This window comes from Haemaphysalis longicornis, unplaced genomic scaffold, assembly GCF_048455015.1.
Source record: "Haemaphysalis longicornis isolate Haplotype H1 unplaced genomic scaffold, Haemaphysalis longicornis Haplotype H1 scaffold_9, whole genome shotgun sequence".
In the NCBI taxonomy this organism is placed as follows: Eukaryota; Metazoa; Arthropoda; class Arachnida; order Ixodida; family Ixodidae; genus Haemaphysalis; species Haemaphysalis longicornis.
The window spans coordinates 131,704,756-131,725,401 of record NW_027526460.1 but is presented as its reverse complement, the minus strand read 5'-3'; the positions used below and the strand labels follow the sequence as shown (position 1 = coordinate 131,725,401).

The following is a 20,646-nucleotide window of genomic DNA, read 5'->3' as shown; positions in this document are numbered from 1 at the left end:
AAGGGCGCCGCCGACTTGGGAACCACCCTGCCGGGTTGTTTATTGATCAGCAAACACTACCGGAAGTTTTAGATCTACGAGTGCTCGGTCTCGACGCTGCCTCGCCGGGGTCGCGGGCTCCATTGATGAAGAGGGCAAAGGAGAGTGCTGCACGGACAATGCACCTGATACGCCGAATAGCAACGAAAGCTGGCGGGTTGCGATCCAGAATTGCTCGCCTCCTTGTGCAATGTGTTACAGCCCCTACTCGTGTACCAGGGCCAATTCCAGCATCTCGCGATGAGGGAGGGACTGGGATCGCCTAGAAGCCATCAATCGAGATGCCATGCGCGCTGTTAGTGGTTTACCGCGGATGACCCCGGTACCAATATCTGCAGGCTGAGGTCCAACTCAACACTATCAATGATCTGGTACATCAAGGCCGTTTTTCCCGCGCCTGTAAATTTTCGAACATCGTTGCAGCTTCTGCGCTAGCACGTTACATGGGGTTTGTTGTAGGAGACAAAACTTTCAAATAGTCGGACTTTCCTCCATGACAGCTAGTACAGCTGACAGAAAATAAACAATTTTGTAGTCTCCATCGCCCAGTCCCTCGCAAGGCCACGGGACAGGTCTCTGGCCTTCATTGTACAGACACTAACGCAGTCATTACGTATGTAGATTCCAGCGCTAAAAAGGGCATGGTGCACACCACAATGCTCTCAGCTCTGCAGGTGCCCAAGTACTGGAAGTTCACCAAACCTGCCCATTTGCGGCCATTCCACTGCCACCCGTATATGTTACTGAATTGGCCGCAATACATGATGAACTGGTCTCAATACTGCTGTTTGTCCAGGCGGGACCGCACTCCGAAATAATCATCCGGACTGACTCAACGCAAGCCATCCATGGAATTCTTCGCGTGGCACAATCGACATCCTTCTCAAATGTCTCACATCACTTGGCAAGAAGCACGCTACTTGGCACAGTACTTGGCAAGAAGCGCGATATGCATCGAACGGGTGCCCCGTTCATATGTGTTCAAAATATTAGAACAGGAAGAGATGGCTATTCGCAGCTGCCCTCAACTATCACCATCATTTTAAAGTCCCATCCGCCATTAAAACGAATCACCCACGTCCCGCGGTCCCCGCCTCGGTTCTTCAACAAAATGGTGCCGTGACCAGGATGAAAAGATCTACACAGTTGAAGAACGGAGTGTGCGAACCGCCCTGCAACGATGACGTGAGTGACCAAAACGATGGAACTACACTCTGATCACTGACCACGGACCGCAGGCGGACGGTACTACCGAACGAACAATTGAGGCCTCGCCAGGCGACCAACGATCAGACTGCCTCAACAACGCTACCGACTCTTAACGAACGCCTGCCGGGACCAACGGAAGAAACTACTTAGGTTTCTCGCCTACCATGACTCTACTCGGCGACCTATAGATATTACCGACGCCAAGCATCGACATGGAGGCCCTTTGCAAACGAAGAAGCCTAGTCCGAAACGACGCCACTATACTGATCAACGACATAAAATCACGGATGAAAAGTGAGACACCATCAATCGGTGAGCTTATTTCGCTGAAGAAAAGCCTAATGACAAAACATGTGATCCTAAAAAAGCTGGACAGTGAGATTGAAGAACTTCTGGACTTGGATAATTTAGAGAAAGAATATGAAGCCGCCTATGAATTCGAAGATCTTATCCTGTTGACCAAATTTAGAATGGAGCGATTGTTCCCGGAATTGGAAAAGTATTGTACCGATGACTTTGTTACAACAGCCCTGAAAAAGCAGGATTGTACCGTAAACGTCAACGAATCGACTTTGGAGAACAGTCACCTTCTGAACGATAACAGCAATTTGACGGCGTCTCTGAAAGAACCTCATCATAAGCCAGAAATCAGTGATAAAGCTGTTTCCTTCAAGCAAGAGATTAGTTCATGGAATAGCCAAGTGGAAGCACCTGTTGGCGTTGCTCGCTCAGACGACAGCGACTCCAAAGATAAAATGGCTAGCTTACCACAAAAATGACGAATATTCGGATCAATGAGAACGATGAGCAGGAGCCGGCCGAGCCGTCTGATGTGCAAAGTTTTAGCGACAAGACAACAAGGTCAATGGTCAAGAAGCGGCCTAATGAAGGACCACACAAACCACAGGTTGCAGAAGCACTGCAGAGCTATCGAAACCACAGAAGGAACTCTGGCTCACCCATGGAGACGCCTGATAGATGCCGTCACAGCAGCACGGCTTCAGAAAGAATTTCGTTTACCATGGTAGAGCGTAAGAAAGACCTGAATACCCCTATGTCCAAACGAATGCCGCGAAAACGGCCAAACCGGAAAGGCCTACGATGCGAACGCGCAACTTCCCCAAACATGGTTTCATCAAAGCACGTTACCAAATGCCGACTGATCGGTACAACGAGAATGAAAAGAGCAGCCTCACGAAGAAGCATCGTTCTACGCATGGAAAGAGCCAGGCAGCGCTTGAATTCCTCGACAGGACAAACGATCCGACGCTCATGCCACACGAAGCGTGCACGAACACTGCCAGGTCATCCAGGACAGACCACGGTAAAGACAAGCCGCATGCGCTGGTCCAACTTCACAAAACGCATGTGCCACAGAAGGTGGAAACATAGGTGGAAGCAGAAGAATGAACTATCAATGTGCAGCTTACACGGAGATGACGTCGGTTTTGATTACAACGGACTGTTTAGTGAACTGGGGCAATAGTTTTTTGGGGTTGGCTCCAAAAGTTAGCTCCTAATTTTTAGAGAACCTTCCTCCACTTATGGGCCGGCCGGGAGGATGTTAAAAATATTAGAAGAGGAAGAGGTGGATATTCGCAGCTGCCCTCAACTATCACCATCACTGTAAAGTCCCATCCGCCATTAAAACGAATCACCCACGTCTCGCGGTCCCCGCCTCGGTTCTTCAACAATATGTGCTTGGAAATACGGAGGCAGACTCAGCTAGCCGCCCGAGTACCGTCATGCGACCACTAGTACGTTTCCCCGAAGACGCTTGCGGGCACCCGGAATGACAAAAGGAAAATTTCCGACGCACCACACGAGTACTCATACCCCCGTGTGGTTAAAACCTCCCTGGTGACTTAACTCGCCGAGAGGAGGTTGCGCTGCGGAGACTACGCGTTAGGGTGGGCCTTACGCCGTCCGCGACTGCCTCCTGGCCATCGCGATACCGCGCCTCATACGTATCCACATGCCCACTCTGCGACTCTGCCATACAGGACGTGGATGGGCAGCACCTACTGTACCCTCCCTCCTAGAACGTCCTCCTGGCCTAGAACGCTGGGTACATGGATCGTTTCATCGAGAACTCCTGAAGCTCATACACGAAACTAACTTGTTCGTGCTTCTGTAAATGCAGTCATTTATTATGCCACAGGGCAAGCGTTCTAATTAAGAAAAAACAAGAGCACACCGCGACACTCGTTTTCCAACGCCTCGCCCTAGAACGCCAGAACTTCAAAAACACGACGCTTTTACAGCGAAGCTGTATACTTCTACCCCCCCCCCCCCTTCAACAGTTTCATCTGTACCCTAGTACACATGATCATGGAGTGCGCACACAACCCAGCCCTCCCACCTTTACCCACTTCCCTTCCCCTCCCTGAGCTGTGGGAGAACCTGACGACCAGCGCCGGCTTGGATGCGCAGCAACTCCTGGTGTCCAGGGCTGAGACAGCACGGTCGTCCCATGATCTCCTGGGCTAAGGAACCACTCCCACATCACCAGGAGATACACTGCATGCTTCACCCCTTTCCAAGATTCACATTAGTGGGGATGGCTTGGCTTTTTTTGTGTGATATAAACTGCCACTCCCACTGTAAGGTGCGTGAAGCCTATCCCGAAAGGAAGCGTACGTACAGGACTTGTCCTCGCGCCAGGTGATCACCCCACTTTCGACGTGCAAAATCCCTACCCCCTACCCCACATTCCATGCACCTGGCAGAGCTGGACCTTTCTGTTCGTCAGGCCCTCTGGTTTTTTCGCCTCGTCCTGCACATTGCCCACGTGCTGGGACCTAAGTTCCGCGGATTACCCGTTTAGGCGCCTGCACCAGAAACCTACCCTCGCCGGTCCATGTGGGTCGCTTCAATAAAGCCTCTTGACCCAAGCGATGACCGAGGTTGTCCGTTTGAAGAGTGATTTTATAGGCTTTGACAACTTTGTTTTTTTTCAAGCGAAGCTTTAGTGTCGTCATTGAAGCCGTTGTACGTCAGTACGCCCTGCAGGAAAGCGAACTTTCTCTGGCGGTGGTGATGAATGATCATGGGTGGAGTGAAAGAACCAAAAACGCTGCTCCTGGACGGAATCGAACCTGGGTCCCTCGCGTTGTGAAACCGGCGTCTATCCTATTGCTCCATTTCGACATGGTCGAAGCGAACGCCAAGCGGCAGGTACCGATTCCCGCCACACACCCCAAACCCAAACGCTACGCCTCCACCCGGGAGTTGCAGTGGGTATTCTAGAAAAGTGGTGCTTACCTTCAGAGTACCACCTACTCGAAGTGTGGGATAGGGTAACCAAAGAATCCATCACGAGAGTGCTTCGCATTCAACTATCATCGTCGTTAAACGGAAGGGTGCAGGACTTTTAATACATGTGCCACGTGGCCGTTGCAAAGGCCTTCGAACCAACTGTCTATCGAATGCCCCTTTGGAAATACATTGGGCGCACTTGTAACTAAGTTGTTAACGGCCAACCGAAGGTTGTCGTATAGCGCAGGCGTAAGACGTACCAGACCGCGATGAAATTTTTCGCCGGTGTGGTACCAATCCGTAAGGTACTAGGCTGTCCACAGGAAGCGGTTCATACGAGCGTCAGGAACATCGACGTCGACTGTGCTCGAAACAGTTTCAAAGCAAGGGTCCTTGCGTCTGGGACGTTGCATAGATATTCCTGCAGTGCGGGGTTCTTATCTGCGTGAAAGAACGCTAGGAACGTGTTCAGTTTAGAGTTTTTAGGGTACACCGTTCACGTATTTTTCTAATGTTGATTTGGAGAAAAATGGGGTATACTGATCCCTGCCGCACGTTGCGCTGTAGACCTTTATTTGATATTACATTAGACGCTCTCTGCCCTAGCTGGCCTTGCGCCATTAAAATCCAACCATCATCACCATTACAGTGGACGCATTTGCTGCTTCTTTTACACTTAGCTGCCCGTAGCAAGTACTAATACTCTTGCGAACTTTCGTTTTCAACGACTGTCTCGTGTTAAAGAGGCCTTTGATATGACGGCAAACTTCACCCCATTTTTGCGCTTAACCACGGATAAATAGTAGGTCGCATTACTTTGGAATGACCGTATGTGAATATCTGAGACCGTGTGCGCGCCCAGGTGCCTCTAATGGTCACAGAGCCTTTCCCTATGATGTGCCTGCTAGTTGAGGTAGGGCTTCAAGGCGTTTTATTAACTTCCGATATCAACTTAAATAACCTAGGTGAACAACACAACAGTCCACTGCAGGCGTGCAGCGCTCCAGATGAACGGTGTTGAAGATGCACGTGACCCAGGCCACAGTGGCAGCTTCATTTCCCATGAAATACATATTTGCAAAAAATGAAAACTCTGACACTGCATCTTTAAAAAAATTTTATTGCCAACTCTGTGTAAGCGAACGCACCGTCACGCGTACGTAACCGTGTCTTCTAAGAAATCGAGGTACTTGAGTGTTTGGAAGCGATTAAAAGCCTTCGCCGGAATAAAATCCTCAGGACAGAATATTCCAGACCTTTCCTCTGAAATCTCATGTACTTGGCCGAAAAGGGTTCTTTTCATCATCGGACCCAAGTGCGATTGCAGCAATTCCAAGCTGAACACACCGTCACGGGGGCAACAATCAGGAAATTCAGTGGTGAGCTAGGCGAGAGCAAACAACTCCAAAAACGCTCAATGTAAAGTGCCCCTAATTCTTTCTCCGAGACATTCGGTGCACCACAGTTTAACGAACGCAATTTTCAAAACAGTTGGCATGCTTGAGGAGGCTTCACTCATCCTGGGGAAACTTTCCGTCGTACCAAACAATTCTAAAATTGCAGTTCAAAAATTTAGCACGCTGGTCTGAAGAGCGGCGATTGTCAACTGCGAAAAATAAGCGCTTTGAAGCTTCGCCCCTTAAATCTCGGATACAATAAATGCGAGTTACTGACGCTTCGCATTAGGCCGGTCATGAGAGGTGCAAGTGGAACGGTGCTGGCTTTACAGTGAGTTTGGGCTCCGTCTGATGAGGTCAACACAACCATGCAAAACTCGGTACATGCGTTTTTTTTTTTGGTTTTTTTTTGCGATGGTGTTGAACAAATGAGAAATCAGAGTGCGCTATCGCTTATGCGTCCGTCAGTGTGCCAAAAGAAACCCCGATTAAATGACCGCAACAACTTTAAGAGAACAACTTACGCAATCACAAAACGAAAACTTTTCGTAGTGGTTAGCCAGCACTTTCTTTGAATAGGAACGAAAAAAGAATAGCCTTGTATTGACGGCTCTGAAAACTATATCTCTGAACCTCCCGAGTGAATTCTTGGCCAAGAAGGCTAGTCTGGCAGTTATAAACGGTACCACGCACCGTAACGTGAATCCCCGAAGGGACGTAACTTTGTTTTGAGCATTTTTGTTTTCTTGCCTTGCGAGTTTCTTCCAATGACATGTTTACACAAGAACGCAAACAGCGCGCACGAAAACGGCAAGCGCCGAGGAGAACTCACGACGAATTAAGGGGGTGCTTTAATTCGCGCTTTGCATGGCAACACTGCAGGAATGCGTGCCCATCGATTATATAAAAAAGTCGTTCGACGTTACCGTCGCTAACTCTGTGTTTTCCCCCCTTTCCCTTGCCCATTTAGTGCCCCACTCCCTTGCTATCGGAAGGTAATCAAGCCGGTGAGCATGTCGTTCGAACACACCTAATAGCAAAAACCGTTAGAACCCCCTGTCCGAACCTCCGCTACCTCCACTAATGTCTACGAAAATGGAAATATCTCCTTTCTTTCAAAATTTGCCCTTGACCAAGCAGCTGCCATGAACCTCCTGCCCCTGTACAACCAGCCCTCGCGTCTCTACAACGTGGACAACCATAAACCGAACAGTTGTTCTATCACGCGGCTCAAAGCACATGCGTCGACAATGGTAGCCGCCAGCAGCAGCGTGGGCGCCCGAAAACCGGGGCGGGCCTAAAAAACTGTGTTTCACGCTTTTTCTGTCCCTGTCCCTAGTTACGCTCATAGGGGCTTGTTGAACAGAGCCATGATGGCGAACACGGCGGTCAGGAATGACGTTCCCATGACGTCGCTGAGGGCGGTTACGTAAGGAATGGCCGTCGAGTCTGGGTCCAAGCCACGCCGCCACAGAAACCCCACGATTCGACGCGTGGCCAGCAGCAGCAGGCCCATCTGCGATTCCACGAAGAAAAAAAGACAACTTAAATATTTTTGCCACTAACTCCCGCACAAGCTCGAATAAAAGGAATGCAAGCTCGTTCCTTCTGCATCCACCCTTCAACACATCCATCTGTCAACACTGGCGACGCACGCCTCTGCCGGCACCTACAAACCGAAACATACGCCAACAAAACAATTCTGCACAACATATTGTTACAAGACGATGAGGGGAATGAAACATGATGCTATGGGCTCAATGTTCGAGGCGGGGGAGGCGCGCACCCATCGCGGGCTCTGTAATGGCCGACATGTCCATACTGTAAATATATCGTTCGCCCATCTCATGGTTGATGTCCTGCGGCCGGCCACCACATCCCCAACTATGTAGCCCTACAAATGTCAGTCCTCTAAAAAAACCCACACCACGTAACACCCAGTATGGGCGTGCCCCTACCATACAAACACCATCCCTTCCCCATCCTTGGAGCCGTGGGGGCGCGAGATGACCAGCTGCCCACCAGAGACGCCCTTAACCTTGTGTCTCGGGAAAGAGCGGCTGCCGTGGCTCGTGACTTTCTAGACTAGGAAGGCCACTCCCAACATTATCTTCCTCTCCAATAAACGTTTATTAGTAACGATAACCCTTGGCAGCGTGCACCTCATTCACACAGTCGTCACCTTCTCCGTCACGGAACCATCACGTCAAAAAGCGCGACGGAGACGTAACCGGAGTAGCGTTTGTACTGGAGCTCTCCGTCAGAGCACAGGGTCGTCTTCAGCCTAGAATTGAGCATGCTTAATCTGAAAAGTAACGAAAATGACTTAGATTTTTACGTGTGCTCCCTCTTTTCGCTAAATTTAGCCGTAAAAATTTGTTTTCTGGTCGGCTGGTTTACCACGGGCGTGGTCCCGTCGCGTTGACGGAACGGAAACGTGGAACTCGGCCTCCCATCACCGTCGCACCGTTTTCGGCGAGAAATCGCCCGAGAAACTGTTGCCATGACGCAAGACGGTGACGTGACGGGGTGAAAAACGGCTGTGTGAATGAGGGCTTACACTGCGGTGCTATTTGCTGCTGGTCTCCGAAGCTCGCCGTGCCAATTTTTAAGTTGCTATATTCCAGACAGAAAGTCACGTCGGCTTTAATCTCCACACCTCCTCAATTTGAGACCCTCGTGATTAAAAGACATGAAGCGCACCGACTCATCTGTGCTTTGTGGCAAACAAATTTCACGCGCGCACAACGAGTCTCACCTGTAGCAGCGCAGCGGCGTTGTAGAGTATCACGAAGGCTGCGCCCAGCTTGACGGAGCCGTTCTTGAGCAACGAGATGAGACTCATGAAGATCAGGTGACCCGGCACCACCATGGACAGAAGCAGCCACGACACGCGACCACTGCCCTCAGCTGTGCGCGGCCAGAGAGGAGAACAGAGAGCAGAGGCAAGTCAGGTTAGCGCGTATACAACTCCCGTGCTCCCATGCTAGCTCTTCACTTTCAGGCTTCAAAGAGTACAAGCACTAAACGTTTATGTATGCATCTACAAGCTCCGCATTGGACGCTTTGCAGGCTAAGGTGTAGAAGTGAAGCACCAAAGGCGAGTGAAACGTTTTAATGCCCCTTTAGTTAAGTTCTAAACAGAACACCGCGAACCACACTGAATGTGACAGTCCATAGGACGTTGCACCTGGTGACGCAATAGCTAGTTGGGACGTTTAAAAGCACCCAAGCTTTGGCACGACGTTCTGATGACTGTCTTCAAGTTGCAATTAGCATATTATTGGTCATTTAGCTTGATGCACATTGGAAGGGTTATATTCTCATTCTAGACGATGTGCTTGCTACAACTAGCTGCATATAGAAAGTTCGCCTTCAAGACGTAAATTACGCTTCGTAGCCCACTCCCTGAACTTCATGCAATCGGCCCAACGGCCACAGGAGCAGCGGCGTCGTGTAATTCCTTCGGAAACTGAAATTGCTGTGTCTAATGCACCCAATGTGGAAAAACAGCACTTTTAATGGAATTGCCTTGGTAAAGAAACAGCGTAAATTTTACCTTATAAGGAGGAGGAGGAGGAACAACTTTATTAAATCACCGGCAGCTAGGACGTGGCCGCTACGTCGCGGAGACCTGCCTGGTGCCCGGGCCTACTCACGCTTCCCAGGTGGGGCTGCGTTTTCGGGCCGCTGGCGTGCCAGGGCAGCCTTCGCCTGCTGGACGGCCTGGATTTGTGCACTGCTGTCTTTAGCGTTCATGGCCTCTGTGATATGAGATGGCATAGTTCCTTGCGCTGCCTCAGCAGGCTGTGTCCTGCAGTTCCAGAGTATATGGCTGAGTGTCGCACGCGCACTATCACATACACGGCACATTTCACTTTCGTATACACCGGGGCACAGATGTTTTGCAAGCACTGGGGTAAGGAGCGATTCGGTCTGTAATTGTCTGTAGAGAACTGCTTCTTCCCGATTTAGATTTGGGTGAGGGGGCGGACGTCGTCTTCGGGTCTGCCGGTACCACTCCAAGATTTCCCCGTATGTGGTGAGGGGGTCGGGCATCTCTACGTCGCCGGACGGGTCCGGTGAGGAGGCCAGACTCGTGGACGCCGCGCGTCTGGTGAGCTCGCGCGCGGCGGAGTCGGCCTCCTCGTTCCGGTTCGTCAGTCCGCCGCGGAGGCGCAAGGGACCTACGTGGGCGGGGAACCATCGGAGTGCCACCGGCAGCGCGTTGGTACGCGCACTGCACAGCACTTTCACAGTGTTTGGGTTCACTTGGTTGGTTGCGTAGGCCAGCATTGCCGACTTGGAGTCACTTAGTACCGTGGTTGTTTGCGGGTCCACGATGGCCAAGGCTATAGCCATCTCTTCGGCTTGCTTCACATTCTGCGCCTTGAAGCTGCTAGCTGACTTTACTGCACCGTCCGTGGCCGCCATCGCCACGGCAACGTAGGTATTTGGTCTTCCCGGATAGGCCGCCACGTCCACGTAGGAAGCGCCAGTGTCTGCGGCGTACGTAGATGTGAGGGCCCTGGCCCGAGCGAGCCGTCTTTCTTTGTTGTGTTCCGAGTGCATATGCTTGGGCAGCGGGTGCACGTACAGTCTCTCGAGCGTGCCCTTAGGCAGGGAGGCTGCGTGGTCAGACTGGAGCTGCCTTGGTTGCTGCTGTGGGCGCAAGCCCAGGCGCTGTAGGATGTAACGGCCTGTCCGAGTGGTGGTCAGCCTCTCGAGTTGTGCTGTTTGCTGTGCTTCGGCAATCTCCTCTAGGGTGTTGTGTACCCCTAGTTCTAGGAGCTTGTCTGTGCGAGTACAAGCATATAGCCCCAGGGCTGCCTTGTATGCTTTGTGGATGAGCGCCGCAATCTTCCTTCGCTCGGCGGCTTGCCAGTTGTGGAAGGCCGCGACGTATGCAATGTGACTGACGACGAACGATTGAACCAGGCGCAGAAGGTTTGCTTCTTTCATTCCGGCGTGGCGGTTGGAGATTTTGCGTATGAGTCGAATGGCCGCCGTGGTCTTCGCCTCCAGCTTGTGGATCGTCAGACAGTTCCGTCGATGGGCGTCGAGGTAGAGGCCTAGGACGCGCAGGGTCTGGACCCGTGGGATGGTGGTACCGTCTCTTGTGTGTAGTCTTATGTTGTCAGCCGCGGAAGCGCATGGCTTGCGTTCTCGATGCGGTAGGATTAGGAACTCTGATTTGGCCGGCGAACAGACCAGACCCGTGCCTTCTAGGCGGGTCTCCACTATTTCGATGGCACGTTGCAGGGTTTCTTCGATGTGGCCGTCGCTTCCCTTCGCTACCCAGAGCGTAATATCGTCGGCATAGATGGTATGACCAAGGTCCGGGATGCTTGCGAGGTGGTTGGCCACGTCGATCATTACTAAGTTGAACAAAATGGGGGAGATCACCGCGCCCTGCGGGGTCCCAACACTGCCTAAGGTCTTAGGTGATAGTTGGGTGTCTCCGGCATGGATGGTTGTGGTGCGGTTTGACAGGAAGTCTTTGATGTAATTAAATGATCTTTCACCCATGTTTAGCCGCGAGACCTGGGTCAGTATCGCCGCGTGGCGGACCCTGTCGAAGGCGCTTTGTAGATCTAACCCCAGCACCGCTCGATTGTCGAGGGTCGGGGAGTCGACTACCTCGTGTTTGAGCAGTAGCATCGCGTCTTGCGTGCCTAGCTTTGCTCTGAAGCCCACAAGGGTGTTGGGGTACAGTTCTGCCGTTTCTAGGTATAGCTGCCATCTGTTCAGTAACACGTGTTCGAGCACTTTGCCCACGCAGGACGTGAGCGATATCGGACGAAGATTGTCGACGTGCGGGGGTTTGCCAGGTTTGGGGATCAGGACCGTCTTTGCTTCTTTCCATTGTCTCGGTAGCCTGCCCGAACGCCAGCACTCATTGAAGCAACGAGTGAGCGCTGTAACGCCCGAGTCCGGCAAATTTCGCAGCATCTTGTTTGTGACGTTGTCGGGACCAGCCGCCGACTTGCAGTTTATAGTTTGTAACACCGCTCGTACCTCCCACTCTTCAATGTCCCGATCGAGAAGGGCGTTCTCGTCCCCCGCGTATCCCGGGAACGCCTCGGGTGGGGTGGCAGGCAGGTAACGTGCATCTAAGCGTTTTCGGACTTCGGCTTCTCCGAGCTCTTTCGTGGCTCGGTGCAGGGTTCGTGCCAAACTGTGGCGTTGCGTACCCTTGGATTTAGTCTCGTCAAGTAGGTAGCGTAGGAGGTTCCAGGTGCGGCTCTTATGCATCTGTCCGTCCGCTTCCTGGCAGACAGCGTGCCACTGCTGCCGACACAGAACGGCGCAGTGCTTCTCGATCTCGCGGTTGATCTTGGCGATTTTACCTTATAAAACATGCACGGTAAATGAGTTACTGCCTCATAAAGACGATAGTCTTTTTCGAGCTACCTAAACGCGGAAATGTTGACCTGTCTTATAAAAGGTTTATTTGACAGTAAACAAAGAACCTTACACTACAAACACCGGAAACAGAAAAATCATGTGCAATGCCTACAGGTATATGCTGACACTGACAGTGGCCAGCAAAATTACGCTCACTGTGACGGGAATGTTCGGGGGAATGTTATAAAACAACTATAACAAGCCCATACATAGCTATATACACAAAGAAATGAAATATTTGTTACAAAAAAGAATCAGCTATGCCACAGTGGTCCGAAAGTTAAGGCTACTCGCCATTCCGGTACGGAAACCTGTCAGTGACTGGTTTGGTGCGTGACGCGACTCAGCCGCTCGCCCAGAGTGAAAGAATGCTTGACCACAAAGTATATACAGGCAGGACCGTTTCAAGTGACCAAAACTGCTTTCCCATGTCCAAATTTTTTATCGCGAAGAAAATCTCACGCTTACTTGAGGAATACAAACTTAAAGACAATGCGTTAAACGTGGTGGCGTAAATATGTGACTTCCTTTTTTGTAATTCTTTTGTTGTTTTCTTTTTTTGTATTTTTGTTCTTAAATTACTTTCACTTAATTGTCTCCATTTATACTTTCACAACAAATAAAGGTGTTTCTTCGCCAGTCATGTATTTTTGTACAAATGCAGATCGTTACATGGTCGGGGTTGTGTGGGTGCTCCACAAATATTGCTTACTCATTAAAACAAAGGATGCTACTCGAGCAGCCAAGTTCATAGCCACACGTTTTTCTGGAGCACTGCTCTCAGCTTTCACAGCGCTTCTCGAGATAGCAGCAGCAAATGCGTTCACAGCGTTCCACCGTGCAAGCAGTTGCAAAGATGACCGCTACAGTGACGTCAGTGCCAGCTATATATATATATATGTATATGGTATAAGTGTGGTTAACTTACGTGCGTTGACGTTGGCACAGCTCAAACGCGAATCCGGACTGACCATGCACTACGCTGAGGTACTCATTGGAGCGGTCAGGATTGATTAGCATAACCAGTGCGTTTTATGCAGTCGTATGACGCACCGCAATCGAAGCGAAGCTAGCGAAGTTGCGAAGTAAATTGTGCGCACTCCGCGGCGTGAGATATCGGTGCGTTTAGCAGCTTTGTCAATGCTTGAATGTGGGCTAGTTGGTTGGAGCAGTGAAACACGGTAAAGCAGCGACAGGACGATGTAGGACAATCTGCTACACCCGTACGTGTAGCGTAGTGAAGAGAATAAAGCTCTCCCGCCCCTCGCCTCGCGCCATGCCCTTGACGTCATGCGCGTGGTGCCGGGCAGGCATTCCTTCCAACTTGGTGTCAGAAGCGGGATGTGCTGACCGCTGTTCACCGCCAGAACGACACGTCAGCACACCCAACCAACCCTCGTTCTGAAGCCGCTTCTGCCTCGTCTACGGGCCTTCCCTCGACTACAGACCTGCCTGCGACCTTCGCGAGCAACTCATCTTAGATGGCCAACAAGAACGGCTGCCTCGTTCCAGATCACGACACCTGACCAGTTCACCTTCTCACCGCCAGACTGGCCCTAATGGAAGAGACGTTTCCTCCGCTAACAGGCTGCTTCAGGGCTCAGCGATCGACCCAAAGAATACCAGGTAGATGCACTGTTCTACCTCATGGGACCCCAGGCAGAGGACATCTTTAATAACTTCAGGCTGACCACTGACGAGCAGAACTTCGACGCAGTGCTTAAGGGCTTCGAGGACTACTTCATACCTCGGCGAAACATCGTCTACGAGCGGGCGAAATTCAACACCCGAGTCCAGCTGGATGGTGAGTCCGTCGAAGATTTCGCAACAGCCCTACACGCACTAGCAGATTCTTGTAACTACGGGGAGCTGCGCGAAGAGTTAATTCGAGACAGACTAGTCGTGGGCCTCAGAACCATAAACTGTCGCAAACTCTGCAGCTTGACCCCAGCCTAGACCTAATGATGGCTTTAACCATCGCTCGTCAGAATGAAGCAGTCTAACAGCAGCAGGCAGAACTCTTATCGAGCACGCCAAAGGAAGCAGTCAACCTCGACGCTTTGAAAGTACGGCGGAGTAGACCCGCTAAAGACCCAGTTGCAACGCCACCCCCAACCACACACCACCCGAGGGGCTTCAAGAAATCATGCGGCTGCTGTGGCAAAGAGCGTCACGCGAGGGCCATCTGTCCTGCCAAAGACTGCGTCTGCCAAAAGTGCGGGAAAAAGGGCCATTTCTCAACCGTCTGCCGCTCAGCAAATGCACTTCGAAACATCGAGCAGGAGCCATGTTTCCTGGGCCTCATGGCGACGACGGCTTCATCCAAGTGGGAAGTCTCTCCCCTCGTTTAGTCACAGATTCTGGTCTTCAAAATCGACACGGGAGCGGACGATACTGTTATCCCGGAGCGACAATTCCGACAGCTCTTCAAGCACGTCGTTCTGACTTCCCCCGACCGGAGGCTTCAGGGTCCAGATGGAAAGTCTCTGCGCATCTCGGGACTTGCTATCTGGCAAGGACTGGCAAGGCTTCATTTCAAGCTCAACGGCCGAGAAAGCGTGGAAAACGTCTACATCTTGCCTGGTCTGCGCACAGCCCTACTTAGAAAACCAGCCATTACCAACCTTGGTTTGTACCCGTCAGTGAACGATGTGTTGGTACCACTTCCACTGTACGAGCAGACCAGGGCAGAGCTTCAGCGAATGTGCTTGGAAACCTTCTCAGAGCTGGTTCGAGAGCGCTATCCGAGTCCCGAAGAAATGAGCTACACCTACAGTAGCAACCCACCGTCGAAGCAGGACATCGAGGACAGCCCTCCCGAGTACATCCCGGACACGATTCTGTTACGGCTATCGACGCCACCCGGGATTCCCCGTGGCGGCCCCTTCCTACCCTCGCGGCAAGCAACGCCGAAGCGCTGGAAATAACCGGAACCTCCCCCAGCATCTTCCGTGCCACAACCGGCGCAGCGCCCGCAGCATCTGCATGCCCTCACCACGAAACCGCGAGGCAGCCCTGCGAACAGGCTCCCGCGGTCCCCTCCAGGAGAGACGAGCGAGCCGTGGTACAACTTCGCCAACGACAGGGGCGACTCGCTGCTCGAACCTTCGGTCTCCTGGCTACCTGACAGCGAGGAGTTCTTTCGAACCACCAGCGCGCTGGAGCGGCAACCCGAGGCGGGTACTGAGACGATGCTGGAAAATAGTGTAGAGGCCCGTGCCGCCGTGGGAGGGGCATCCACAGCGCAGCAGCACACGCAGCAGCACAGACCATCGCAGCAGCGCAGCAGCACAGAGCAGCACAGACAGTTCTCAGATTACACCCCGAGCAACGAGTCGCCGCCCGCATCGATCGAGGTTCTCCGGTCGGACCCGCAGCGAAGGCTAAGAAGTAGCAGCGCGGAGCCGCTCGCAGAAAAAGCAGCGACTACACAAGCGGAGGCGACAGCTTTCACCAGGGCGACACGGACGAAAAGCGGAACAACCTCAAGTCCATACCATCGCTGCGCCAGAGGCGGCTCCGCCGGAGTCCAAGCAGTAGCCTTCCTTCAAAGGGGAGGATGTGGGACAATCTGCTACACCCGCACGTGAAGCGTAGTGAAGAGAATAGAGAGTTTTAGCAGTACGTATGCTCCGTTCGTTACGTTCGTTACGTTGCTACCGGGTTTACCGGGACCCGACTGCGCATGCGCCATTTGTTCCGTACGCGGCCGGCGTCTCTCCCGGCGCTCTGCTTCCGTTGTTACCGTATCCGGAGCCCGCAACCGGCTTGCTCGGGTGTTCGAAACTTTAGGCTTAGCGTCCTGGCGAATATTTGATCGCCGCTATCTGTGCAACTGCGAATGACACTCCATAACACAACGTTTCACCTCACTATCATCCCTTTCTCGCATGTGAAACTTTATTTGAGCTACAACTGCCGTGAGCGATCGGGGACCGAGACATCTGCGTAGCCTGTTTCGATGCTTCCGCGCAGGTATCGCCATCTCTCGGGTGCTCGCCGCACCGCGCGCCGCGGCATCCACGGCCGGTCATCGCGGCAGATATATCTGATCGCCGCTTTTAAAATAAGCCCCGAGAACAATCCCTAGCACAATTTTTTCACCAGACTAACACCTACTTTCTCGCAGGTGGAACTTCGTTTTAGTGATCAGACTGATTCGGAAGAGCAGCGACAAGCGGTTGCTACCGTGGTCTGCGCTGGTTCGAGCCGCTGAGTGTGCCGAGCTGGCAGGCGCGACCGGCGTGTGCGCGGACTGTTTCCGATGCAGAAAACCCTTCACGGTTGCCTGCTTTATCCATTTCTTGCGTACAAACGCGCGGAATCTACAAGTTCAGCTCAGCGATCGTCGTAGTTGACCATGGAGCAAAAACAGTGGGCGGAGCGGCGCCGACGAGGCATCGCACACCCGCATCGGGCCATGTGTTTCAAATTCACGCGTACGACTAGTCGTGGTGACAGTCGTAACGATCAGTCGCATACGAATCGCGTGTACCAATCGTACATGTGTCTAGCGCTTCAATCGGGCAAGGCCAAGGCCATTCCTCGGCGTGAACGGCGCGACCATGTCGTCACCTGCGCTCGCTCTGGTGCCGTCGCCGCCACCGCAGCCCCTGCCTCACAATGCGTCCGGCCGAGCGCGATTTATTTTAGATTTGCAATGCTTTAGGGGAAACTGCGTTCTTTATTTATGTATTTTTAGCGTGTGGATTTTTGCAACAACTCGGCTAATCAGCCGTCACACGGAACGAACGGTACGACGCTACGGAGTGCTAAAACACGTTTTCCGTCTCACTACACGGAAAGAGCCCGGTACGTGCGCGCGCATGCGCAGTCGGGTCCCGGTAAACCCGGTAGCAACGTAACGAACGTAACGAACGGAGCATACGTACTGCTAAAACTCTCTAATAAAGCTCTCCCGCCCCGCGCCTCGCGCCATGCCGTTGACGTCATGCGCGTGGTGCCGGGCAGGCATTCCTTCCAACAGACGAGAAGGAAGAGACCAGCGATAGTACTGAGTATTCTCTTTCATGTCGTCCTGTATCGAGCGCGCTGTTTTAGCGTGTTTTACTGCATATCAGCAAAGCAGCTTTTTCGGCGCGCTGGCTTCCGTGGGCGTCAGCTTCATGAACAGATCGTCTTCTATGAAGCCGGTCGTGTGCGCAGCCCTAGTTCTTAAGCAAAGCTGATTACTCCTGGTATAAACCCAGGAAACGCCTGGTAGCGTCCGTCTGACCTTCAAGCTCAGCCAAGGTCAAACAAGCGCGTCGTCCGGTTTCGGTGCGTAAGCGGTTTGCCCGGTTGAGTAAAAAGCAAGTCAGACTGCTCCCTTGTGATATGAAGCAGTCTGTTTTGATTTTAAGCGAACCGGCCAAGCCGCTTCTGCTCACGGGCTAGCCAGAGTCACTGTTCCCAATTGTGGCTCTAGTTAGTGAGTGTGAGTGAGAGGATGCAGTTTTGCCGGTTGGGTAAAATCAAGAGAGACTGCTCCGTTGCTCCCTTGCAAATGCGGAACCACACCAGCGAAGACACCCATCCTGCATAGAAGTCTGCCTTGATCTCTACGGAGCAGCAGCAATGCGACGGCAGAAGCAACGTGAAACTACCTATTCAAACATTGTAGAAAAGCGCGGGAAGCTGATAAGAGCACCGATGCTTTGGTTAGCCATGCCAAGCCCACCCACAACTTTGCTTAGCCCTTCGCCAGCTTTGCTCAAATGCTCCCAATCCGCCTCTTTCATTGCGGTGTGCTGCCACCTAGCGTGCCTAGCGGAAGTTGAAGCTGTAGGGTTTGCCGGCGTTTCCTCCGGCTGCGTTCTCGTTGTATGCACGGCAATCCCACATTACGGCGAGGAGCAGCCGAAGTTTTAAGTGCGAATGCACTTTATAAGCGACCCCAAACCATCCACCGCCGGCGTCGGCGGCGGCGGCGGCGTCCGCAGTGCTCCTCTATATTTAAAAAAGAAACAGCATCCGGCGCCAGGTTTCGATCCGAGGACTTTGCGGGCCGCAGCCCGACGCTCTACCGAATACGCCACGGACACGACGCTGATATCGGTGTCCGTAACGCGCCTTATATCTTTAACGCATTCAAACTACGTCGTCAGCGGCGTGCGTTGGCGACTCAGCGACGTTATAGCGGCTTGATAACTGCGTGATGTACACGTGATACTACAAACCCGATGGAAGAGATGGAAGAGAAGGCGGCGAGGCGGTGGGCTGCGGGGGCCGAGCGCAAGCGCCGCAAGCGGGCCGACAACCGTGCATTCGCACTTTCACATTCTCCCCCTCGGGGAAATGCGGGGGAATTGTCTTCTGTGTTGGTGTTATAACGCCTTAAGATGACAGCCCCTGGTCATCACATAATACCAGGCGGCTTCTTATCACTGAATGAGGGCTGGCAGAGAAATCTCGGACAGATCCGTGTGCCGTCCGAGTAGCAGAGCGAGCAGTACTTGGAGTCGTCTGGCATGAAGTGCGATCGCCAGCTCGACAAAGGCCGGCAGTTCGCAAAATGCCTTTAAGCGCTGGACACATGTACGATTGGTACACGCGATTCGCATGCGACTGATCGTTACGACTGTCGCCCCGACTAGTCGTACGTGTGAATTTGAGACGGCCCGATGCGCGCATGAGATGCGTCGTCGGCGTCGCTCCGCCCACTGTTTTTGCTCCACGGTCAAGTACGATGATCGCTGAGCTGAATTTGTAGATTCTGCGCTTTTGTTCGCAAGAAATGGATAAAGCAAGCAATCGTGAAGCGTTTTCTGCCTTCGGAAACAGTCCGCGCACACGCCGGCCGCGCCTGCCAGCTCGACACACTCAGCGGCTCGAACCGGCACAGACCACGGTAGCAACCGCGCTTGTCGCTGCTCTTCTGAATCAATCTGATCGCTAAAAAGTTCCACATGCGAGAAAGTAGGTGTTAGTGTGGTGAAAAATTGTGCTAGGGATTGTTGTCAGGGCTTATTTTAAAAGCGGCGATCAGATATATCTGCCGCGGTCGCCGCGGCGCGCGTTGCGCCGAGCGGCCGAGAGATGGCGATACCTGCGCGGGAGCATCGAAACAGGCTACGCAGATGTCTTGGTCACCGATCGCTGAAACGGCAGTTATAACTTAAATAGAGTTCCACATGCGAGAAAGGGGATGATATTGTAGTGAAAAGTTGTGTTGCGGATTGTTATTCGCAGTTGAACAGATAGCAGCGATCAAATATCCGCCAGGATGCCAAGCCTAATGTTCCCATCACCCGAGCCGACGCGAGCGACGCAAGCCGCCGTAGCCGATCGCGTGCGGCCGACGGGAAGCGATAGAAGCCGACACCGTTCCCTTTTCGGCACTCCGAATTACAGCGGAACGCAGCACAAGTTGTGGGCATTGTTCCGCGCACAACGAGCACACACAAAAAATCAAACGATGTAAATACAACCACGACCCCTTCCCGCTTGTGCGGGAGCTGTGGGGAATGTCGTCTGCTGCCCCTACTGGACTGCTTGGGGACTTGGCCGCTAGGGGATTGCGCATGCGCAGTGGGGTTGTGAAAGAGGCGGACAATCACGGACACATCTACTGGCCTCGCACTCCGACCGTATCACTCGCGTAAGAGCTCTCGAATTGTTAACGAGGCCTAACGTTAACCACCGGCACCTGTACCTCGCCGTACAATGAGTATGAGGTTGCTTGGCATGTCGTAAGGGTCAACATATGTCGTAAGGGTTAACATATGCCATCAGGCAAAACATCACGCCTTGAGGTTTAACGTCCACCCCCAATTAAGGGAGTTTTAATGCGTAGCATTATTTTCCAATACCCCCCTAGCCAAGACCGTGTATAACACCCTGCATTTCCCCAAAAATGCAAATTTGGCGAAAGCAACACCGTTATTTGTTCTTATAGCATAAATGTAGATAATTGGTGGAACAGAATTTTGAGAAACCAAAAAATAAGAAAGAGAAAAATAAAATTTTCAATAAAATGATCTGAGAACATCAAAATAAGCATCTTATACATCTCCCTCAAAAACCAAAAAAGAAACAAAAGAGTCCGCCAAACAACACTAAAAAAATCAATATAAAAATAGCCTGAACGGACCAGCCCTGCACTACCCCTTGCATCCTCGGGAAAGACACATAATTGGCAAAGTAAAGCACTTCGTCGCTACACATCATTGGCGAAAAGAAAGATAAGAGAACTTAGAAAGAGTATAATAATCCAACTTCTTTCGCTGCTTCCCGCCATAGTTGGCTGTAAAAGAACTCATTCTAGACAAGCGGCATAAAAATGCTACACAATAGCAGACAATTATCTGATTTCTGCAGTTTTTTTTTACTGAAG

General features: G+C 52.1%; 1 protein-coding gene across 6 annotated transcripts in view; it reads right to left on the bottom strand.

The window, feature by feature from the left end:
• Positions 1-5,612: 5,612 nt before the first annotated feature.
• The window catches only part of LOC144152755 (solute carrier family 41 member 1-like), a 102,790-nt gene continuing 87,756 nt past the window's right edge, over positions 5,613-20,646 (bottom strand). For all 6 annotated transcript variants that reach the window (XM_077684182.1, XM_077684181.1, XM_077684184.1 and 3 more), the window contains 2 exons: positions 8,662-8,813; positions 5,613-7,419 (listed from right to left, as the gene is read on the bottom strand). In XM_077684182.1, the coding sequence (XP_077540308.1) occupies positions 7,249-7,419; positions 8,662-8,813 (323 nt within the window). In that variant the 3' untranslated portion in view covers positions 5,613-7,248. The remainder of the gene's footprint in view (positions 7,420-8,661; positions 8,814-20,646) is intronic.